This window comes from Tenrec ecaudatus, chromosome 7 (assembly GCF_050624435.1).
Source record: "Tenrec ecaudatus isolate mTenEca1 chromosome 7, mTenEca1.hap1, whole genome shotgun sequence".
Classification (NCBI taxonomy): Eukaryota; Metazoa; Chordata; class Mammalia; order Afrosoricida; family Tenrecidae; genus Tenrec; species Tenrec ecaudatus.
In genome coordinates this window covers 12,773,344-12,797,254 of record NC_134536.1, presented here as the reverse complement: position 1 = coordinate 12,797,254, position 23,911 = coordinate 12,773,344, and the positions used below count along the sequence as shown (strand labels likewise).

Genomic DNA, 23,911 nt, shown 5'->3' with positions numbered 1-23,911 from the left:
CAGAGCCCCTGGGATTCTGACACGTCTGCTCAAGCCCAGGCAGAAGACAGACGGAGAAGGTACAGCCTGAGAGCATTCTCCTAAAGGGCGGTTTTCTCCGGGCCCAGCAGGCCAGCATGGCTGAGCGGGACATTCCTGGTCTGGTAATTGCTTACAAACAGAAGGAAAGAAAAATACCTTCTCTTCTTGTTTGTCATTTTCACTTTAAAAGCCACCTGGCGCACTGATATGGTTGGGGTCATTTTTAAAAATTAGATTTGTGGGATTGTCTTTAATTTTTTAAAACTCAAGAAATGGAGTTAAAATTGGGCAATAAATACAGTAATTTAAGAAATTATATATACGGGTCCCAGGTGGCACTGGGTTTAAAGCACCGACTGCTGCTAACGAAAAGATCAGTGGTTCAGACCCACCAGCTGACCCCTGGGAGAAAGACGAGGCTTTTCATGCTCTGTCCTGTAGGGTAGCTGTGAGTCAGAATCAACCTGATGGCAGTGAGTTTGGTTCTTCGAAGGCAGGCTTACTATGAGTTAAAAACGGCTCCATGGCAGTGAGACTGCCTGTTGGCTTTTTGTTTCAGAAGCATCCCCGGGAAGTGACAGCAAGTTAGTTTTTGCTCTTGTTGTGAAGTGCCAGTGAGTCGGTACCAACCCATAGCGACCTGATGCGCAATGGAACGCAGTGCCATCGGTCCTGCACCAGTGCTTGAGCCTGTTGCTGCCACGGTGTCAGTCCATCTCCCCGAGGGCCTTCCTCAAGGTGGTGGAGGTGGTAGTCGCAGTGATAGTGTATCCACGGCACACAGTACACGGTTGCTAATATCCACACTGTAGCCCCCTGCCACGGATACAGACTGACTTCATGGGCATGACCCCTCCATAGTGCAGGCGAGTCTAGCTAATACGCTGCTGTGGTTGTTGTTATTGTTGTTGTTGTTGTTGTTCTTCTTCGTTCTTCAAAGCTCTCGGAGGAGTTCTAAGGTTTCAATATTTTCAGCCCTCTTTCTATCAGGAAAAAAATTAAAGGTTTTCACTCCAATGCTGAAGGATTGTAGGCCGAAGGGGTTCAGAGAGGTTGGCTTTTCTGTTCTCACACCTTACAGCCCAAAACACCTCAGCTGAAACCTGGCTGATCAACATCTGTTCAGTGGCCGGGCTGCTTACTTTTCCTCAGGAGTCAACCCTTCCTGTCGGTACATGTCTTTCTCCCGGCTGTTGTGGAAGGCGGCTTTCTTCCTGAGGGAATTGATAGGCCCTGCTGCAGCTGCTCAGCGTCCTCTGTGGTTGGAAGCTCACCTCTAACGCCTCCCCTTTCCTGCTGCTCTGCAGCGACATCATCTCAGTCCTGGAAACACGTTCCTCCCGTGCTGCCGGTCTTTCCCTACTGTGCCGGTTTCAGCGCATAGAGTGACCTGCTTCGTGCACAGACCGCTTCCTATGGGTCAGGCCTGGAGTGGACTGAGTCTAGTGGAGAACAGGGCCTTGGGCTATGTGTTTGTTTGTTTCCTAAGATGGAACATGAAGTAAAAATGTAAAGTATTCGTTTCAAAAGTGGGAAGGGCAAGGGAGCGGTTAATCTGCTAGGAGTGCCTCAGTGGGAGCGCAGTGGGTGGTGGGGTGGGTCACACGTTGGGCTGCTGACAGCAAGGTCAATGGTTTGAATCCACCAGCGGCTCCGAGGGGAAAAAGATGAGGCTTTCTGCCTCTATAAAGATCTGAAGCCTCAGAAGCAGTCCTGCTCTGCCCTGTAGGGCCTCTATGAGTCGGTATCGACTTCATGGCCGTGAGATTTGTTGCTGTTGGTGGCTTAGGAGCCTCCCAGGGCTGTGGGTCTTGGCCTTTGTGTGTCTGTGCGCTGCTGTCTGCCTGTGTTGGGGTCTGTGGCACGTGCTGTGGGCGTTGGTGCTCTGGAATGCTGTCGCCAGCCCCCATCCTGAAGGACGGACAGGACAGAGAGGAGCCTTCCCCTCTGCGTCACATCATGCCTGTGTGCATGGAAACAGTTCTGAGCCCCAGGGTGAGGCCAGTCCCGGAGCCAAAGAGGACGATTCGGGCCGTTCTGTGGATCTTGCCCTGTCAGGATGACGTCCCTGGGGAGAGGCCCCCGCGGTCTTCCTGCTGGTGGTGACAGACCGGCTGTGACTCACTACAGCACTTTCACCAACTCGGCCCAGCTGTGGGGCCTGGTTTCCTGTGCTTTGAGAGAATGATGGCTTTTGTCAGGTCAGGCAGGGCATTCCGGCCTCTGGTGCACCTTCCACCCGCTGAATCAGACATGTCATGGGCAATGCTTTGCTCTGGGAACCCTTGCTTCTTCCAGTGGTTTTCAGAAAACCTTTGTTTTCTGTGTGTTAAACTTCCTGACTGACGGACGGAATGTTCTCCCATATCTGTTTTCCAGGAGCGTTCGGTTCATGGACTCCCTTCCTGCGGGTGTTCGGAGGTGCTGCCTCACCTTGCAGACCATGTGAAGGCTGCTGACCACTGACCTCCCTCCGAGCAGACCGTCCCCGAGGTAAACCCAGCGGAGGCGGGCCCTGGCTCCTATTAACAGCCATGCCACCAGGTTTCCTGATTCAGCCCGGTGCAGGGGGGTTGAAAACCGGCACCACAGGGAAGCCAGATGCGCTTGACTTTCATGGCTGAATGCTCCTTGGTATGAAAAACAAAGCCCCAAACAAAAGAAAAAATTGCTAAATTTTTCAGGGACTAATTGAAATCATCCTCTCTCTCACGCTTGCTTAAACTAGTGAGAGAGTCATTAGAATTAAAAGGAAAAGGGAAAAAAAACAAGGGAGGGTGAAATTTGAATTGAACATCAGTTTGAGCGTGGCTTCTTGGAGAGGCTCCCTGAGTGAGTTGGGGCGTCTAAAGAGAGGGAAAGGATCTCATGCTATTTTCTTGGATATGTGCCTTCTAACAGGCCGGCTTGGGGTTTTTCCTGCTCCTCATATTTTCAAGTGAGGGAGCCTTGAAGGGTTCAGGAAAGCCCGAGATGATTGGCTTATGAAGACGTCTTTCTCCCTCGCAGCCTCGCTTTTGTGGACCCCCCAGCTCGTGTCTGCTAGTGGACCCCCCAGCCCGTGGCTAGGTTTCTGGATTGGGTTTACCTCCGTTCTGTGCTCCGCATGCTGAAAGAATTCATGCAGCAAAAGCAAGCTTTGTAGCCCGAGTGACGTTTTATAAAGGACAGGGAAAGTTTCAGGTATTACGGTCTAGACACCACGTGGAGAGAATACAGGAGTGGGGAGTGTGCAACCCACACGTGTGGAGTTGGGGAATCCCTGGAGGCCAAGAGGAGGTGGGGGAGGCCCCAGAGGGCCTGCAGGCTTTTACGCACCCCACTCTGCCTGCAGCTGAACAGGAGCAGAGTTAAAGAGAGCTTGACCTTCAGGTAGCCTGCTCATATTCTGGGGCAGGGGCAGGGGCGTGGCTGAGGGCATCGGCTCATCTTCCTGGCTGCCTTTAAGCACACCTGTGCGATATCAAGGGCCTAGATGGCTCTAGGCTTAGGTTCCTCCTGTGCTTAGGGGACCTAGTCTGCACATGCTCAGTTTGGATCTTCCCATAGGTGTCCAGTTAGTGTGCCTGATCTCTTTCCAAGGCCTGTATTGGGGCCCTATGCAGGCATTGGGGAGACGACCCCCTTTGCTCCTAATCTAGCACCCTGATAGGGTCTCGAGGCAATATACATGAGCACGACTCTTCCTTCCTCTTCTTCCTGTGGAAGGAGGTACTTTTCTGTATCTCTCTGATTGTTGGGAAGAGTCCCACCCAAACTCAAAACCAAACTCACTGCCGCCACGTCGATGCTGGCCCACAGCGACTCCATAGGACGGGGTAGAACTGCCCCTGGGGGATTCTGAGACTGTAACTCTTTACGGGCGTCGTGGGCCCTCGTTCTCCCAAGGAGCAGCTGGAGGCTTCGAACTGCTGACCTTGTGGTTGGCAGTCCACACTGGCCAGAAGGTCGGCAGTTCAAGGTCACCCAGGGGCCAGGTGTCCTGTAGTGCACAGGCCTCCTACCACGTGTACAGGTCTGCCAGGAGTGGAGCTGAGTCGCCAGCAGCCCCTGGCGATGGCTTTTTGTTTTAAATGCTTGGAAACTCAGTGTGTGTAGGCTGAGGGAGTAAGGCTAGTTTCTCCTCGGGGTTTCCCCTTTCAAAACCCCTCGTTCAAGCCCTCCAACCACCAAGGTGTAAGTGAGTCTGGACCTTAAACCGATTCTGTTTTGATTCACTTTCTCAATTCGAACCCTGCAACAAACCACGTGCTAAAGATAAAAAACCGGGGAGGGGGCGGGCTTGTCTGAGAGGCCAGCAGTCAGGCTTCGCAGCTAGGAGAATCACGTCCAGACGGGCCTCCGTGCCTGCTTCTTGTCGTGTGCCCTGCACGTAAGAAGCCACTTCCTTTGCAAAGGGTGAAAGACATTCATTTTCAGAGTGTCCCGTTGTCAGGCGAAGGAGCCCTGGTGGTGGACGTGGCGGTCTAACCACACGACGAGCAGTTTGAAGCCACCAGCCAGCTGCTCGGGAGAGCGACGGGGCTTCCTATTTCCGTTAACAGTTACAGTGTCAGAAACTCACCGGGGCAGTGTCTACCCGGCCCTGTCCATAGGCTTGCTCGGAGTCAGAACGGACAGGCCAGCAATGAGTCCTCGGGTCATCATGGAATGGCTGACTGCTGTCTCCCTTCTTAATTTAGGTAAAGATGGGGAACTCTGAGAGCCAGTACACCCTCCAGGGCTCTAAACCCCACAGCAGTCCTGTTTCTGGTGCTAAGCAGAAGCCCTGCTCGCTGAAGATCCGCAGCCTCCACGCCAAAGACGAGAAGTCGTTGCATGGGTGGGCCCCCGGGGGCAGCGGCGCCGGCTACAAGTCCAGGTCCCTGGCCCGCAGCTGCCTCTCTCACTTCAAGACCAACCAGCCTTACGCCTCCAGACTCGGTGCCCCCCCCTGCAAAGTGCCCAACGGCCTGGGCTACGCCAAGCACTGGGCCAACGCCGCAGGGAAGGACTCCCAGGGCGACCCGGTGGCCTTCCTGGCCGACAATGGCTTCCACTGCATTGGCCACCAGCCTGCGGAGAAGCCCCTGGCCTCTCGAGACTGCAATGGTCACCTCCTCACCTGCTACGGGAAGCGGGAGATCGAGGCTGCCACCCCGCCTGGTGAAGATCGGAAGAGCCCCAAGGTGCTGATCAAAACCCTGGGGAAACTGGATGGGTGTCTCAGGGTGGAGTTCCACAACAGTGCCCACCAGGACAGAGTGCCTGCGCAGGACGCGGGGGGACCAGTGCAGCTGCTGCGCTACTCACCCACCGCCCGGTCGGGTGCCCCCCAAGTGCCCTTGTCCCCGGGAAGCCCCAGCCCCGAGGACCCCCCTGCCGAGCCCCGCCTCTCAACCACGGACTCGTGCCTGCGGTCCAGCAGAGGCAGCTCACTGAGCTCCGAGTCATCCTGGTATGACTCTCCCTGGGGCATCGGGGGGGACATGAGTGAGGCGGAGGGTGCCTTTCAGGGCCCCGGCACCCCAGACCCCAGCCTGCACCCCAGCTTCCCAGCAAGTGATGCCAAAAAGCCTTTCAGCCAAAGTGCGTCCCTGTCCTCGCTGCGAGACCTGTACCGGGACACCGTGGCCCTGAGGGGCCTCTCGGAGGAGTGCATCGGCCCCCGCGCCAGCCTCAACACCCGCAGCGCCTTTGCATCCGACATGGACGTGCCGTCCCGGGTGGAGCACGCCGGCCCCTGCCAGTACAGCTCCTTCACACTGCCCTGCCGCAAGTCCAAAGCCTTAACAGAGGACACGTCCAAGAAGGACACCCTGAAATCCCGCATGCGGCGCTTCAGCGACTGGACTGGGAGCCTTTCGCGCAAGAAAAGGAAACTCCAGGTGGGTGCACGTTAGCATGTAAGAGCGAAGAGGGTTGGCTGTCGTCCCTGGGCACCCAGCCCACGGCCGGCCGGCAAGTTGACTGGGTCTCCTCATGACCAGGTAGCATGGAGTCCAACTGCTCCAGGGGGCTTCCCAGGCTGGAGATTCTTACAGGAGCAGGAAGCATCCTGCTTCCCGAGGAGCAGCTCGTGGGATCTAACTGCTGACCTTGTGGGTTAGCAGCCGGAGGTGTAACCCACTACGCCACATAGCTTTCCCAGAACCTAACCCCTTGCCGGCGGGGAGTGCAGTCTGACTGTAGAGTGGAGCCATTGTGAGGTGTCAGCAAGTCTGTTTGGACCCACAGCGACCCTGTGCACAACAGAACAAAACACTGCCCAGTCTGGCACCAGCCTCCCCATTGTTCCCGTGCACGATCCCATTGTTGAAGCCACCGTTGCAGCTGGTGGGTCCCCGCTGCCCACCTTCCAGTTGGCAGCAGAGTGCTTTCCCTGCTGCGTGCCCAGAGCTCCTTGGAGACCCTACGGGGCATTTCTGCTCTGCCCTGCAGCGTTGCTCTGGGGCGTGACCCGCTTGATGGACGTGGGGTGGGTGGTTATGGTGGATTTCCCGAGGCTATGCCTGGTTGGAAGCCCCTCTGAATTGATTGCATCAGAATCGTTCAGAAGGTCAACCTTTTCGTGGTAAGACGTGGCCCATGGAAGCGGCTCCCTGGGTTTGCTCCTGGTCCCACACTCGATAGCCTCCCCACTGAGAGTGAACCCTGGCCTGCGCTGCGCTGCCTCCTTTGGCCAAACCTTTGTCTGCCTTTCACAGCTGAAGGCGAGGATGGGGCTTAGGGCCTTAGAAATGAACTCAGTGCGTGGTGGCACAGAGTTGCTGTTAATGTAGGCACCACACACACACACACACACACACACACACACACACACACACACACACACACACTTCCGTGTGCCCTCAGGGCTCCAGAAGTCATACTACAATGGAGGGTCATTTTGTTTGGAGTTTTTAGAACCGTGGTGTAAGGAGAGCCGTTCCTTTTCATTTTATTTTTTAATTTAAATCATTTTGTTGGGGGCTCGTACAACTCGTTGCAATACATATCCATTGCATCAAGCACATTTGGACATTTGTTGCCCCCTTCATTCTCGAACCATTTGCTTTCCACTCGGGCCCTTGGAGTCAGCGCCTCAGTTTTATTCCCGCCCTCCCTGCTCCCCCTTCCCCATGAACCCTTGATAATTTATAAATTATTATTTTGTCATGTCTTATACTGCCCGACATCTCCCTTCACCCACTTTTCTGCTGTTCATCCCCTAGGGAGGAGCTTATATGTAGATCCCTGTAATTGGTTCCCCCTTTGTACCCCACCCTCCCTCCACCCTTCCAGTATCACCACTCTCACCACTGGTCCTGAGGGGCTCATCTCTCCTGGATTCCCTGTGTTTCCAGTTCCTATCTGTACCAGTGTACATCCTCTGGGCTAGCCAAGTTTGTGAGGTAGATTGGGATCATGATAGTGGGGGTGGGGTGGAAGCATTCAGGAACTAGAGGAAAGTTGTGCGTTTCATCGTTGAGAGCCGCTCCTTTGGAGGGCTCCAAACAGTTACTGAGTCGTCAGTGAAACACCGTACCCAACGGAGAAGGAATACCACGCTGTTTTTAAAAAAAACTACAGAAAACAGGTGATGGAAAAGAGTTATCTATTTGATGCAGGGCAACTCCTTGTACGAACTTGAGCTGAGGTGAGAAGGGGTCTAAGCCTTTTCTGGTTAAGTTCTCAGTTGTATCCGTCAGGACAGACAAGGTCATGGTGAAGTAGCAGAAAGCCCTCCTCTGCCTGAGTGAGGATGAACTGCGCTACGTCTTTATCATTGGTCAGCTCTTCTGCCTTGCGCTCTCTCTGGGACCCCAGACTGCTGGACCAGCTACCCGTGGGAACATTGAGAGCCCTGGGGGTGCGGGAAGGAAGCCCCGGTGGGGCTGTGGGGTGAGGGTTGTTCGACTGCTCACTGCAAGACCTGTGATTCCAATCCACCAGCCGCTCTGAGGGCGGAAGGTGAGGCTGTCTGCTCCTGTAAAGACTGGCTGTTGCTCTTCTTAGATGCCATAGCGACCCAGTGCAGCACAGAACAAAACACTGCACGGCCCTGCGCCGTCCTCACGGGCCTCCCTGCGCCTGAGCCCATGGCCGCTGCCATTGTGTCCAGTCTGCAGAGATCTACAGCCTCATAAACCCTCTGGAGGAACAGTGGTTCCATGTTGGGCGGCTAGCCACAGGGTCAGTAGTTTGAAACCACCAGCTGCCCCTCGGGAGAAAGAACAGCGCTTTCTATTCCTGTAAAGAATTTCAGACACAGTTCTGCCTTATCGTGTAGGGTCTCTGTGAGTTGGAATGGAGACTGTGGAGGTGTGTGTATCACTGTGAGTCGCACTCGACTTGACGGCCCTGGGCTTGATTTTTGGTGTGGGGTGGCAGAGGGGAAAAGAACACGTGGGTGGGCTTTGTACGCTTCCACTTAGAAGTGACACCCGTTCCTTCTGCTCACCTGGATCGGCCAAAGCCAGGCTCGTGGCCTTGCCCACCTTCAAGGGAGGAGGGTTGGTCAAGTGCTTCCCCCGCTAAAGGAGGACTGGCAATACTTGGTGGTGGCCCTAAAGGCCAGAACAGATACAGAACTCGCTACTATTGATACCTAATCATGGCGACCCCCGAGGGCAGGGTAGAACTGACCCGTGGGTTTCCGAGACTAATTGTTTGCAGGAGTAGAAAGTCTCATCTCCCGAGGAGTGGCTGGTGGATTTGAACTGCTAACCTGTGGTTGGCAGCCCGGCATGCCAGGGCTCTTTGAACAGATAGAAGGCATTCTCCTCGCTGTCCAGTTGGTTTCTGTTCATTAGGGTCCTGTTGGGCTGAGCTGACCTGCCTGAGAAGGTTTCCGAGGGTGTTTGTCACCTGGGGGCAGCAGACTCCTCATCTTTCCCCCAGGGCACTGCTGCTGGCTTCGAACTGCTGTCCCTTCAGTTAGCAGCCAAGCATTTCACCACGACCTCACCAGGGCTCTTGGGTGGGGAGCTCCGGCACCCTGAACGTGAGTGTGCACCCTCGCGGCTCTTGGAAGGCTGTGTTCTGGAGAGGAGCCCCCTTAGGAGCAGTGGGTCCCGCTCTGTGTTGGAGGAAACCCCGAGTGCGCGGAATGAGTTAGGTTCTTCCCCCTGGAGCCCGGGGAATGGTCAGCAACGTGTCTCTAGCGGTCAAGTCCCATTAGCCCTTGCTCATGACTATCTACCCCGTGCCGAGGGAGAGCTCACTCTTGGTGCATGTTGATAACACGGCCCCCTGGTTTCAGGCCAGCCCGTGACAAGGCATCCATAGTAAAAGGAGTCAGTGGCTCCTAGAATTCCATGTGTAGGGAGTAGTAGGACTTCATCAGAGGCTGGGAAGTGTCTGGCTGTGTCTAAGATTCAGTGCTAGAAGGCCAGCCTTGCTCATTTGTTAAGAAGGAAAAGTTTTGCCTTGGCGTTGGGCCGAATGTTTAAAAGTTAGCACTGCTGTTTGACAAGTGGGGTTTTCTGCTCCCGTGAAGACTGGCCATCTTGGGAGTCCACAGGTGCAGTTATTCCCGGTCCTGTGGGGTCGCTATGAATTTGAATGGACTCGATGGCAGTGAGACTCTCTTGTTCTCTCTCTATTTTTTGTTGTTGTTGTGTGTATAGGTGAAAGGGCTCAAGCACTGGAACAAGTGGGAGGATGGCGCACGGCTGTGTGGTGCTTTGTTCCTGGTCCACACGGTCGCTATGGGTCGGGACTGGCTGGATGGCACCTAACCACAGCAGCACTCATTTGGGCGCTCCTGTGTCCTTCTCTGACCTCATGTGGCTTTTTCAGAAATGGTCCGTTAGGATGATTGCTGGTGTCAGGGAAACCCCCGTGTGTTTGGGGCCTGTGAGTCAGAGTCTCAGTCATAGCTGAAATCATACTCACTTCACCGCCTTGAGCTTTTGAAGAAACGCACACACCCTCTCCAGCTATTTTGGACGTTTCCTGTTTCAGTGACTCACAGTGGCTCAGTAGCTGGGCTTATTGGCGCGTTTATTGCATAAGCTCCAGCGTATAAATAAATATCACTCCGGGGGACTCAGTGTAAACACAGTGGGGAATAATATTTTCATTAGTGATTGCTGTGTCGGGGTGCCCTGGTGTGTCGCCCCTGGGCACTTGGCAGGCAGCAATGTTCGGTTGCCTGGAGGTTGTAAACACAGCGAGTCACTGCCGCTTCATTTCAGGATGACAATTCTAAAAACCGAAAAGACCCCCGAAAACCTTTCTCACCGCCCAACATTCAAAATAAGGCCTCCTTGGATTGGTGGTCCCTGACTCAGCTTCCCTGACCGTCATGTGTGTGCCAGTGGACAAGAGAGCCCTGCCCAGTAGCCCTGGGGCATGGGACACTGCAGTGTGCTTAGCAATCACAGCTGGGTGACTGTACCTGAAGGGGTATGTTTGCAAGGTCAGGTCAGTGAATTTTGCCCTCCTAGTACTCGCCCCCCTTCCCCCCCGCCTTTCTTTAAAATTTTATTGTGAATTAGGTGGGGCGTGACATGTCCGGACCATCAACTCCGTATCCAACAGTTGAAACTACTCATCAGAAGCCCCAGGAATTTGTCTTTCCCCCACTCCTTGATTTCTCTTCTCTCTCTCTCCTTGAGGACCACTGTCTTGCTTCACTCCCACCACTACCCACCTTCCACGACTCACATCCACAGTCTGGCCCTTGGCTTTATCTCCCCTCCTACCTTGGTGGCATGTTCCCCCCCCCCAAGTCTGTTCCCTTTGATGTGAATGTCTGGTAGGATCAAGTCCAGTTGTGTATGTCTTGTTTCTGCTCTCTTATGTATCAACACATGGCCGGGATGAAGACGGATATCGTGTTCTTGACTGACCTAAGCTTTTAATCTGCACTCTGGACCAGGCACTTCTGTGTTTCCCACTTTTTGTGTGATCCCCCGGGTCAGCATGGGGTGTGTTTTCTCCTGAGAGGAGCAGCATTCACTGAGAATATGCGCTTCCCTGAAAGCGGCCTGAGTCTGGCACTGTGTGGGGTAGTGACTGACTAACAGTGAGCCGCGTCCGTCCTTGGCGCCTGAAGTGCCTAGAAGGAAATCGGCATTCAAATAAGAGGGCGTTCGGGAGTGAACGGCCGCACAGTGATTATGAAGCAAAGCTGCAGCTACTGCCCAGAGCCCTTTAGGCCTGGGGGCTTGGAGGCGCATGGCTTTAGGATCGGCACTGGCAACAGCAGTGCTAGTGGTCCCCCCGTCTCAACATGGGCAACAGGCTAGACTGTTATCATATTACCAGGGGTGGAAGAAGCATTTACCGTATTCACCAGGGTGAGGGGAAGTGAGGTTGCCGATCTCAGCTTTCCACCACTCCTAGAGCCAGTGATGTACTAATTGAGTTAAAAATATCCCTGAAATGGAAATCCCCCCACCTGACTCACAATAAAAATTCATTTAAAGAATAGACAAGAGACTAGGCTTAGGGTTACACTTAGGAATTAGGCTGTTAGGGTTAGAGTTATGTTTAGGCTAAGACGAGGGCCTAGGATTCAGGCGAGGGCCAGGTGTAGGACTATGTCTAGGACTAGGGGTCTGAATTGAGGGCTAGGACTAGGACTATGGCTTCTATTAGGTCTCAGTTTAAAGTGAGGGTGAAGGTCAGTGTTAGGGTTATGTTTAAGGTTGGAAAGCGTGGTAGGGTTAGTGTTAAGGACAGGGATAGGTTTAGGGTTGGGGATTCAGTGAGGGATATGTCTAGGACAAGTCAAAATCAAGCACAATCAAGCACACACAATGAAAACAGACCCCCAGAACCTGGTGTTTCTCCAGGACATGCCAGTTCACAATTAGCGAAGAAATAGAATTCTAGACGTTTACAACAGCCCATTTGTGTTAGTCTGGGTAAACTAGGGAAACAAATCCGCAAACACTCACATGTATAAGAGAGTTTTATATAAAGGGTAAGTGTACATTAAGAAAGCATCTGAACCCAGTGCTGTCCAAGCCTATAAGTCCAACATTAGCCCATATGTCCGACACCGATATACAAAGTCCTCCTCCATCTCACAAAACATGTGCAGTGACGCCAGCTGCAGGAGGAAAGCTGAATCAGTGAATGTGTAAGCATCTCAGCACTGGCAGGGATCTCCACACGGCTGCTCCAGCACCCAGGGCTGCATCAGAGTAGGTCCATGTGGCTTCTCAGGGATGTCTCGCAGGAAGTGAGCCTTGCCAGCTGAAGCAGGGAACTGGCTAAGGCAGCTGCACCCTGGTCCGACCATCAGAAAGCAAGAGACGCGAGAACTAGAAAGGCAAGGCTCACCGAGCCATTTATCCCTCTGCCCTTCAATTAACCCCACATGTGTTTATCGGCCAGGTTGACGCCACAATCCTTAACTGTCTCACTGTTTTTGAATAAGCGAGTTGATTTTTCCTTGTGCAGCATAAGCTCCTTGTTGCTGGTGGCCTTTAATAGGCCCTCAACTTGTGACAACCATTTTCACCAGGGAGGCTGCCGCATCCTCCCCATGGCAACTGTGGGTTAGGCTCTCTCACAGGATTCTTTTCACCGGGAGGCTGCTAGGTCATTCTTTCCAGTTCGTCTCAGCCCGAAGGCTTTGCCGAAACCTCAGCATGAATTAGAATACTCCATGCTGTTCAGTTTGCCCCTCTACCCATCGATTCTGCTGGGAAAACTGGGCTGGATAAAACAGTGTCTAAAATTCCTCCTGTTTGGACCCTAGACTGCGCCTGCCCTGCAGCGTTGGCACTGGGAACGTAGACTGTGAGGAAGCAGGGCGGGCTTAGGGTCCAGGTGGCCTCTGATCAGTGTTGGTTTGCCTTGCCCACAGGAGCCCCGGTCCAAGGAGGGCAGCGACTACTTCGACAGCCGCTCCGATGGACTGAACACCGTGGACACGCAGGGGCCCTGCCGCATGTCCGCTTTACTGTGGTCAGGGGGCTCGTCCCAGGTCCTGCCCCAGAGGAGCGAGTCCACCAGCGCCATCGGCAGCGACCCCCTGCGGCAGAACATTTACGAGAACTTCATGCGCGAGCTGGAAATGAGCAGGACCCACACGGAGAACGGGGAGACGTCCACAGAGACGGCCGAGTCCAGCAGCGAGTCCCTCAGCTCCCTGGAGCAGCTGGATCTGCTGTTCGAGAAGGAGCAGGGTGTGGTGCGCAAAGCCGGGTGGCTGTTCTTCAAGCCCCTGCTCACTCTGCAGAAGGAGAGAAAGCTCGAGCTGGTGGCGCGGAGGAAGTGGAGGCAGTACTGGGTAACGCTCAAAGGTAAGCTGCCCGCGGGCTCACCGAGAGCCCCTTGGGGAGCAGCCACTCGGGCTCCACGCTTGTCTGGAAGAAGCTGACCAAGCTGCATCCATCCCAATATCCGGGAAGGGAGTTGAGGAAGACTCCTTCGGCCGAAACAAACAAGCAAAACCAAAACCCATTGTCACCAAATAACCCTGCCCCGTAGTGACCTTCCGGGACATAAGGTTTCTGAGGCTGTAATCTTCGTGGAAGTCCATTGCACCTCTGTCTTCCATGGAACCACTGGGGGATTCAAACTGCCCACCTTTTGGTTGGCAGCTGAGCACCTAACCCCTGTGCCACCAGGGCTCCACTCTGATGGCATGTTTCATTGGCACATACTTCACCTATTGTACTGCTTAATCATGTAGACATATTAAGAAATGCTTCTATGCCTCATTCAGTCGCTGTTGTTGGGTTGTTTGTTTTTGTATTTTTTTGCTTTGTATGATTTTGTATGATTGTGTTTTGATTTAGCCACTTTTCTGTACATGGGACACAGAATAGGTAGCACTATAGAGACAGTCGCTGGGTAGAGGTGTGTGGGGGGGGCGGTGGGAGGAAATGGGGGGCGAACAACAGTGAATATGAGAGAAAATGATCCGAAACGGATTGTGGGGATGACTGCACAACTCTTCCAGATACGGTGGAATGATTAAATTATGTGATGTGTGACCTTTTGCCATTAAAACTCTTGAAAAGGAAATGTGTGCACTCATCACGATTTCAGATAATTTTCTTCTCCCACTCATTGTTAGCTCCCCATCCCATCCCCCCTCCCTGCCATGCCCTTAGGTAATTATCAGTCCAGTTACTGTGGTGGACCTACCTAGCCTGGATTTCATGTACAGAAATAGAATCCAGGATAGGTAGACTTCTTATAGCATGTTTTATCACAAATTGTTTCTTGTAATACTGATAATATTCCTACTGGACATTAGTACCTAGGTAATACATATAATTAATTTTAGTAAGTGATGAATGAACCTAACCAGTCAGCCATAGTGAGGCTTTGTCAAACATAATGTGGACATGTGGTTGCGAGAGATCAGTCCCTGGCGAAGGACATCATGCTTGGTAGAGGGTCAGCACAAACAGATCAAGACACCTCGACAAGATGGACTGGTTCTGTGGCTGCAACAATGGGCTTAAAGTTAACAACAACTGTGAGGATGGTACAGGACTGGGCAGGACTTTGTTCTCTTGTACATAGGTTGCTATGGGTTGAAAGTGACTCCTAACAAAAACAATGACACCACCACCACCACCAACAACAATTAATTGTAAAGAATTGTTAGGAACCCTAGAGGCAGTGGTTAGTGGTTAATTGCCCAAGGCCAGCAGTTCACATCCACCCTTGGGAGGAAGCTATGGTAGTCTGCTTCTGTCAAGATGTTGCACCCTTGGAAACCTGTTCCATGCTTTAGGGTCACTGTGAGTCCGACTCCACTCGGTGACGATGGTTTTAATCTCAGCCGTTATGAACTCAAGGAACCTGGTGGCGCAGTGGGTTGCCTGTTGGGCAGCTAACCCGAAGGTCAACAGTTCAAACCCACCAGACCCTCAGAGGGAGAAAGATGAGTCTTTCTGCTCCCTGAAGATGTGCAGCCTTGGAAACCCACAGGGGCAGTTCTACCCTATCTCATAGGGTTTCTCTGAGTTGGAATCAACGTGATGGCATGAGTTGGGGTTTTGAGTTTTCATGAACTCAGAAATTCCAATTGTTGGCACCACCAACAAATGTGGGGGCTGTGTTTATTTTTTATGTAAATGAAATGGAAATGAGCACAAATATACTTTCAAGACTTTATTTTCTTGGAAGATGGAAACATTCATTCCCAAGTCAGGCTGCTTAGGAATCGGAAGGGCCTCCATGTGCATGGACGGACAGATTTGCAGGAACCGAGCACCGTGGGGCGTCAGGTGGCACCGGCTCTGCATCTTACCATGCCGATCTGTGCCGCTGTCACAGGCAGAGCAGCCTCCTTCCCCGGGCAGTGCTGCCCTACCTCTCCGTGTCGCTAAGGAGGGCTACACGCGCCAGCCCTCGGAAGACAAACAGTGCACGGGACGTGTCTGCCGCTCAGTTCACACCCGCTAGTTCTGTTATCTGGAGAGGAAAACAGGACCCCAAGCTTATTAGACACATTTGTGATGACCGTAAGCTCTTGTGACAAAGATGTGCTACCTCAGGTCATTTAATCTGCAAGGAATTCCTTCCTCCAGCGAGCTGGAGGGTCCTCGGGTCTTTTAATCTGCAAGGAATACCTTCCTCCAGCGAGCTGGAGGGTGGAGGAAACCCCAAGAACCCATGCCTCATTCGGATTGTAGGGGACCCTCAGGCCATAGCGTTTACGCAGTAGGCTGTTATCCCCAAGGTTGGCAGTTCCAAACTACCAGCCTGCTCCTGCGGAGAAAGATGGGGCTCGCTGCCCTAGTAAACAGTCTTGGAAAGTCACAGGGGCACTTCTGTCCTGTGGAGCCGCTACGGGTCGGCATCGACAGGATGGCAGTGGGTTTGTTCCCCAACTCTGGGTCTACACCCTGGGAGTCAACAGGGACAGAAGATGATCTTCCATGGTTTGTGTCCCGTGGAGACAGACTCTTCCCGTGAGCAACAAAAGATGTGGAGGGCCAGACGATGGGGCGAAACTAGCAAGAAAAGAGTTTGAAGACATTGTAAGTGGGTATGCGGTTCGGTTTGAAACCCCACTGACTCACCGCCGAGGGGACCCCGAGCTTCTTTGCATGGGGCTGGGGAAATCTGGACCAGGATCCAGGTGTGGTGGCCGCACAGCACGAAGGCAGTTGTCAAGGCGACGCAGACAGTTGTTGAGCTTGGCAAAGAGTCAGTCTTGCTTTTACCACAGTAAAAAGGTAAAAATAAAAAAATAAGCTACGGTCACTGCCCAAATACAAGACGGGGGTGCCGTGGCTCCAGAGCATGACAGAGAAAAAGATTTGGAGGTTTGCTTTGCAGGCGCCTTCATACGGAGTTCCAAAGTCCAATGATTTAAAAGAGCAGTGTGGGGCTGTATCAACGGAGATAGCACTCCTCCTTTATAGGAGGTGATAGTCAAGTAGGCTGCATCGCTCCTCTGGGGAGGAGGCTGCAGGAGAGCTGGATGTCCAGGAGGAAATGATTCTTATAGTGTCTACGAAAAGAGAAGAGGCGGAACACGTCCCCTTGCAGGGTGAGCGCCTGGGGCCATTGTCTGAAGCGGCCTCCTGCTTGTGTGGGATGTCGCATAGATGCTCTCGACTTCATCATGTATGGCATGTCTATTTTTATGGTCAGTGCGTCTGTTGAAACAGAGGCTTTGGGAAGTTGCCCTGTGACTCTGTTATGGCTCTGGAAGCCCCAGTTGTACCTCCCACAGGGGTGGTGGCCATGGGGTGTGGCCACATCAGGTGGAGGGGGGGAGATGCAGGGCCACAGGGGGCCTGCGAGATCAGGACCCTTGTGTGGAGGGTCAGTTGCATGAGGTTCTAGGAATATGCTGCTTGGAGAACGTAAGGGCGGGGGTGAGAGTGAGCGGCGGTTTTGTAGAAGGATCATGGAGTTGTAGTAATGCCTGCCTGAAGTCCCCCACCCCCCATGCGCCCTATGACGATCGGTCAGCTCTGCACCCTGGTAATCAGTCACAGGGAAAGCAGGGGTGGCCACGTCTGTCCAGTTGTGTTTTGGATCTGGTTTGTTTTCATCATGAATTCAGATCCAACTTGCCTTCTTTCTTTTGGTTCAAGTCCAAAGCCAGGAGGAGCAGTGAGGTGGGCCGGGGTGGGGGAAGGTGTCACCCGGCATGGTGGAGGTGGTGGGAGGGAGTGGGAGTGGGGAGAGATGTCATCTAGGAGCTGGGGCAGGATCTGGGAAGGGAGTGTCACCTGAAGTGCTGGGGCTGGAGCTGGGAGTGGCACCCTAGGTGGGGGTGGGGAGGGAGGGCGGTGTCGGGAAAGGGGAATCAGGGAGAAGACTGATGGTTCTCCTTCTCCCAGAGACTTTGCTCCAGGAGCATACTCTGGCCTCTGTGCACTCCCAGAGTGGTTTGGTCTGCTGCTCCTTGGGTCTCCGCTTCACCCCTGGTCCTGGCTGGAGGAGCAGACGGGTGGGATCTGCTACCCACTGGCTACTTTTGGGGGGTGGGGGCTACTCTCTGGATGTTGATGCAGCCCCTCTGCTTCCAAGCCCCCTCAGTAGAGACACAGAGACCCCTTGGGCTACCTTAGCTGTACCAGCTGCGAAATGGGTTTCCTGTGCTTTATGGTCAACAGTAGCACGTTGGGCAGGCGGCTGTTGCCCGTCCGTCCTGGTGTGAGGTGTCCCTGAGAGCTCTGGGCCACTGTGGATGGAGTGTTGGCGTTTAGATGCATCTTGGCATCTGCCTGGGGCTCATGCTAATCACTACTGAATGTGGTTCCAGCCAGGGCCGCTGGGAAACCGGTGGGCTCAGCACGCCCAAGGCAGCATGGGAGTAGTTGAACAAAAAACAAACTCACTGCCACTGGGTCCATTCCCACTCATAGTGACCCTATAGGACAGGGTAGACCTGCCCCTTGGGGTTTCCAAGATGGGAGTAGAAAACCTCATCTTTCTCCCTCCAGCTGGCAGGTCATTTTGAACTGCTGACTTTGTGGGTAGCAGCCCAATGCATTACCACTATGCCACCAGGGCTCGATAAGGAGGCAGGCAAACATCCGAAAGTGCTTGGTAGCTTATGGGAGAGGAGTTCTGACCATGCAGTGGTTACAAGGAAGGCTGCTAACCACAAGGTGCCCAGTTTGAAACCACCAGCCCCTCTGTGGGAAAAAGAGGAAGCTTTCAACTCCCGTAAAGAACTGCAGCCCTGGAAACCCACATGGGCAGTTCTATACTGTCCTGTGGGTCAGACTTGACTCAAAGGCAGTGAGTTTGGTTTGGAATGTATGGGAGCCTTGGTGGCTCAGGGTTACGCATTGGGCTGCTAACTGCAGAAGTGACCGGTTCGAAGCCACCAGCTGCTCTTTGGAAACAAAAGGCAGCTTTCTATTTCCGTAAAGAGTTACCGTCTCAGGACTGGACAGGAGCAGTTCTACCCTGTCCTACAGGGTCGCTCCGAGTCAGAATTGACACTGAGTTGGGGTTCAGTTGGAGTGTTCTTATGGAAATTGTTTTTACAAATACTTCCTTGTGTTAGTCCCGGTAGACTAGAGAAACAAATTCACAGACACTCATATGTATATAAGAAAGAGCTTTATATACAAGAGCAACTGGATATTTAGAAAGCATTCCAGCCCAGATCAAGTCAGTAAGTCCAATATTAGCCCGTATGTCCAACACTAGTCCATACATTCCTCGTTAGACTCATGCAGCCATGCAGTTATGCCAAATGCAGGAAGATCACAGGCCAGTGGGTAGAAAGTCTCGTAAGTTCCCGTGTCGGTGGGTCTCCATTTGGCACCTCCAGCTCCCAGGCTGTATCAGCGTAGTTTCATCAGGCTCAGTGTCAGTAATGTCTCACAGGGAGTGAGTGTGTGTCCTGCCTCTCTCTATCTCCGTAGTGCCTCCAAATGAGGACCTCAAGCTGTGACCTGATTGACAGGCTAAACTCCACCCCTTAACTCTTTAGTCTCAAATTCACAGCAGATTATGTAACTATCACACCCCCTCCTTTTCATTTAAGTTAATGCTAATATGTGGAGGTCTTCAATCAGGCACAAGGAGCCTTGCTGGTGTAGTGAAGTAGGAGTTGGGCTGCTAACAACAAGATCAGCAGTTCAAATCCTCCAGCTACTCTGAGAGAGAAAGATGAGGCTTTCTGTTTTACTAAAGATTTACAGCCTCAGAAACCCACCGGGGCAGTTCTACTCTTTCCTATATGGTCCCTATGACTTGGAATCAACTTGATGGCAGCAAGTTAACCACCTCTAGTAGGAGCCCCAATGGCACTGTCAGTTAGCATTAGACTGCAAATCATGAGCCTGGTGGTTCAAACCCACCCACAGCTCCTTGGGAGAAAGATGAGGCTGTCTGCTCCTGTAAAGATTTACTGGTTTGCAACATTTTCTCTCTCTCTGTGTGTGTTTCCTACTGGGTTTTATCATGGATGTCTTTTGTTCTTGAGGGTAGCCCTTTTGCATTTTTGTTGTATGTTTTTCTGTTTTTCAGTATATGAAACCCAGGACTGATGAACCTCTAGGGACATCAAGGAGAATAAGGATTCTTGGGGATCTTGGGTGCAGGGAGTGGAGTTAGAGGTGATCTGGTATCAAGGCGTTCAAGAAGGAAGAGAATGTTTTGAAACTGATTGTGGTAGCAATTGTACAATACTGCTGGATGTGAGTGAACCATGAAATGATATATCTGTATTAGTTCTCAATAAAATGGTTTTGAGAAAAAAATATGTATATATTGACACTTTTGGAAACACTGTGCTGGGTGACCGTACCTGATGGGAATGGGTTTGCTTGTGTGATTGAGACACGGCCTTTACCTTGTTCACTTGTGGCCTCCTCTGGTCTTCATTGGTTGCGTCTCCAGCCTTCCGGGTGCTGTGCTGGCCTTCTGGACAAGTGACCGGACGGTCCTCCCTCTCTCTTTCACAGGCTGCACGCTGCTGTTTTACGAGACCTACGGGAAGAATTCCACGGACCAGAGCAGCCCCCCGCGGTGCGCCCTGCTCGCTGAGGACAGCATCGTGCAGTCTGTCCCCGAGCACCCCAAGAAGGAGAATGTCTTCTGCCTCAGCAACGCCTTTGGAGACGTCTACCTGTTCCAGGTACCTGCCGGCTCTTTGGAAGCATAGGGCCTGGGGGATGGCTGGCGTTAAGAGAAACATCTTTGCCTTACTGGGATGAGCAGGGACCAAGTTGAAAAGGCAGAACTTGACAATGAGTCAAGCAAAAGCAGAGTTGGGGGCTCTGGTGGTAGTTTAGGGGCAGGACCCTTGCTCTCCAAGTGGAACCCCGGGCTCAACTCCTGGCCAGTGCCCCTCACAGGGAGCCGCTGCTCATCTGTCCTCGAGGCTTGGGTGTCGCGAGGAGTCGGGACAAACTTCAAGCAGAGCTTGAAGACGTAAGATGGACTAGCAGAAAGGTCTTATTGCTGCTTCCAAGAACCAGCCAGTGAACAGCCTCTGGCCCACAGTGGTCGGATCTGCACCTGATCCCGGGGATGGAGCAGGGCCGGCCAGGGATTCCCTTCCTGGTGCTTGGTTCTTCCATGACTTGACTGCAGCTAACAACAATAACAACTAAAGCTCAGCGAGGCTCTGGATTTTGACTTAACTAAAGAGGTGATAGACTCCTAACTGCCCTGACAAGTGGGTGCACTCATGCAGCGGTTGTTACTTGGGTGTCCTTGAAGTGTCAGGCTGTGGCCCAAGAGAGGTCGTGCAGGACAGCGTGAGAAGCAAGTATGACAGAGTCACCCACCCTCTAGTGAGCTCCAGGCCAAATTCCTGACCTCTTAGCCCCTCTCACTGGGAACATGACGAGGAGAGATCTAGACTGTGGCCAAGAATCCCAGTGAAGGCTCTGCAGGATTTTCCAGGAAAACCATCACTAACAAAGGCCGGGAGGGGTCTTGGGAATTTCACAGATAGGTTTTTGCTGTCAAGCCTTTCAGTAACGTTGAGAATGTGTCAGCTGTGGAATGGGTCCAAGGCTGCAGGCTTGCCTCCTGCTGAGTGGCTGCTTCATCTTGGAGCAGGAGCGGACCGTGTCTGAGCGAGGAGCCTTCCACTCAAACTGGGACCCGCTGGCATCAAGTCGATGCCGACTCATAGCAACCCTGTAGGACAGAGTAGACCTGCCTCTCTGAGTGGTAAGACCATAACTCTTTATGGGCGGAGGAAGCCCTGTCTTTCTCTTGCGGAGTGGCTGGTGGCTTCGAACTGCCCATCTTGCAATGAACAGCCAAACTCGTGACCATTCCTTTAAAGGGAAATGCTACCATGTGCTTGTGCTCAATACTAAAGATACTCTACCTGTGTTATTATCATGTAAATTACATAGTAACTCAGGAGAGTTGGCAGTGAGTAGCATGGGGATTAAGCATACTTCACAAACACCTCCCAGTTCAAGCCATACCAAATACAGATGGTTTCGGACTGGAAGTGCCTGGGGCATCTCAAGGGCCCTAGGTCCAGGTCTCTCATAACGCTGGCCCCCGAGGCCCTCTGGACCCTTCTGAACAACATCAAGTTCTCCAGGCTGACTTTGGGAATCTAGAATTGTCTGAAGGGGTCTCTACAACATGCTCTTCCAGGAGAAGCAAGGTCAGCTCTTTGACCTCTAGCCTTACTGCTGCCCCCAAACTGACTTGACCCACCGGAGTCAGGGCCTGGGAGTTTATTTTCCTTCTGGGAACTCTCTTTAATCAAAGTGAGCCTTTCTGTTAATGTGAAACTTTGCATAATGCTTCCAAGTGACGTAATGCATTGTCCATTCAAAGTTAAGTGTGTTCAGTCACATCTACAAAGGCTGCAGTCACATCTACAAAGTGTGTTCAGTCACATCTACAAAGGGGTACGTGTGAAGTGAATAGTTTATTTGGCGATTGTTGGAAGGTTCCTTTCTTGTTAAGAGGACTCTGGTAGGTTTGCCAACCATCCAATAAGCCAATAGGATGTTGCATCCCATGGCTTCAGTGAGAGGTTCCTTTGGGTTGAGAGAATTTAAGACACCCTTCAACCTGACTTATACATCTTTTCCCTTTCTGCTTTACTCCAACTGGTTGCAAATTCAGCTGTGATCTGCAAGGTCAACGGTTCAAAACCACCAGCCGCTCCGAGGGAGAAAGCTGGGAGCTTTCGACTCCCATAAAGCGCTGTCGTCTCAGAATCCCACAGGGGCAGTTCCAGCTTGTCCGGGGGGGTTGCAGTGAGTCAGCATCAACTCAATGGCAGTGAGTTTTTGGTCAAATATATGAGGCACTGAAGACACACACCCCATAGTTTCAGTAGTTTAGGCCAACCCTTCACCCGGGGAGAAAGACGGCGTTTTCTACTCTTGCAAACCCTCACGGGCAGCCCCACCCCGTGCCGCAGGGTCCCTGTGAGTCTGCAGTGACTCACGGAGGTGAGGGGTGCGTGATTTTCACCTTAGCTCCCATTGCCCTCCATAGTTTTAACCCCTGGATTTTTTTTCAGAGCTGAGGCTACACTGTAGGTGTCGTGTTTTTGCCTCGATTCTAAAATGGGAGAGTCTGGTCCTCCTGTTCCGATTCCATTAAAATGCTGCCGCAGAGCCCCCGGAGAGGGCAGCAAGTGTGAGGGGCCCTGAGCGGAGGGGGCTCTTTTGCTCACCTGTTCCCTCTCGTTCAGTTGGCTCTCGGCCGGTTTCTCGGTTTTCTTTCCATTTTACTTGGGACCACATGAGTGACCGCGCCTGCTTCCTCATGTCCTCTTGGGCCCTCGGGGGTTCAGGAAGCCTGAGAGATGGAGTTATTGTGTGTGTGTGTGTGTGTGTGTGTGTGTGTGTGTGTGTGTGTGTGAAACTGGGCACAGTTTTTTATGAAGCGGCACGTCCCTGGATGAGGGCAGCAGTTAATGCGCTCAGCTGCCAACCAGGAGGCTGCAGGTTCCAGGCCACCCGAGGCACCTGGGAATGAAAGCTGAGGTCATCTGCTTTTCAAACACCCACCACTGAGACCCTGGGGAGCGAAGTTCTACTATGGGGCGCAGAGCAGGCGCTGTGAGTAGAATGGAGTCACTCGGGAAGTGGCTCAGCTCATCGCCATTGAGTCTGTGCCGACTCATAGCGACCCTCATAGGACAGGGCAGAGCTGGCTCCGGGGGTCTTCCGAGACAATAACTCTTTGTGGGAGCACAAGTCCCGTGGGATGGGTGGAGGTTTGTGAGGTGAAGAGGCTGCGAAGGCTGCGGGTGTGAGAGCCAGCCTGCCACGGGGGAGGCCATCCCCAGTGACCGCCCACGGATCTGTGTGTCTCCCCGTGTGTGCAGGCCACGAGCCAGACCGACCTGGAAAACTGGGTCACAGCCATCCACTCTGCTTGCGCGTCCCTGTTCGCCAAGAGGCATGGGAAGGAGGACACGGTCCGGCTCCTGAAGAACCAGACGCGAAGCCTGCTGCAGAAGATCGACATGGACAGCAAGATGAAGAAGATGGCCGAGCTGCAGCTGTCGGTGGTGAGCGACCCCAAGAACAGGAAGGCCATCGAGAACCAGGTACGGCCTGCAGCTCATGGGGTGGCATGGCATGGACCGCGGAGGTGGTGATGGTGGGGGGTGGTGGGGCGGGGGCGGGGCGCTGAGCTTCTCATGCCAAGTGCCAGTGGTGTCAACTTAATGAGGTATTCGATTCAAATTCCACCAACCGTTACATTATCCTTTGGCAGATTTAGTGATAATACTGCATACTGCAGTGATGGAGCTGTGTCAGAGGGCTCAGGCCTGGGGACAATTGTGAGGTTGGCACAGGCACCGTGCAGTGTTTCATTCTGTTGTGCTTCGGTCGCTGTGGCTTTGGGGCCCACTGAATGCCACCCAAGCACAGCAGTGTTGCGGCATCTAACTCCCTGATGCCCTGCTTGGCAGTTCTGCATCACATGGGCCCCCGAGTATCAGAATCCACTCAACATTGCTCTGGCTTTCTCTGGCAAAGCTTCTGGGTGGGCTCGAACTGCCAGCCTTTCTGCCAGCAGC

General features: G+C 53.0%; 1 protein-coding gene across 2 annotated transcripts in view; it reads left to right on the top strand.

The window, feature by feature from the left end:
• The window catches only part of TIAM2 (TIAM Rac1 associated GEF 2), a 273,644-nt gene that overhangs the window by 123,646 nt on the left and 126,087 nt on the right, over positions 1 to 23,911 (top strand). For both annotated transcript variants that reach the window (XM_075554342.1, XM_075554343.1), the window contains 5 exons: positions 2,401 to 2,514; positions 4,704 to 5,888; positions 12,809 to 13,247; positions 19,851 to 20,023; positions 23,210 to 23,434. In XM_075554342.1, the coding sequence (XP_075410457.1) occupies positions 4,710 to 5,888; positions 12,809 to 13,247; positions 19,851 to 20,023; positions 23,210 to 23,434 (2,016 nt within the window). In that variant the 5' untranslated portion in view covers positions 2,401 to 2,514; positions 4,704 to 4,709. The remainder of the gene's footprint in view (positions 1 to 2,400; positions 2,515 to 4,703; positions 5,889 to 12,808; positions 13,248 to 19,850; positions 20,024 to 23,209; positions 23,435 to 23,911) is intronic.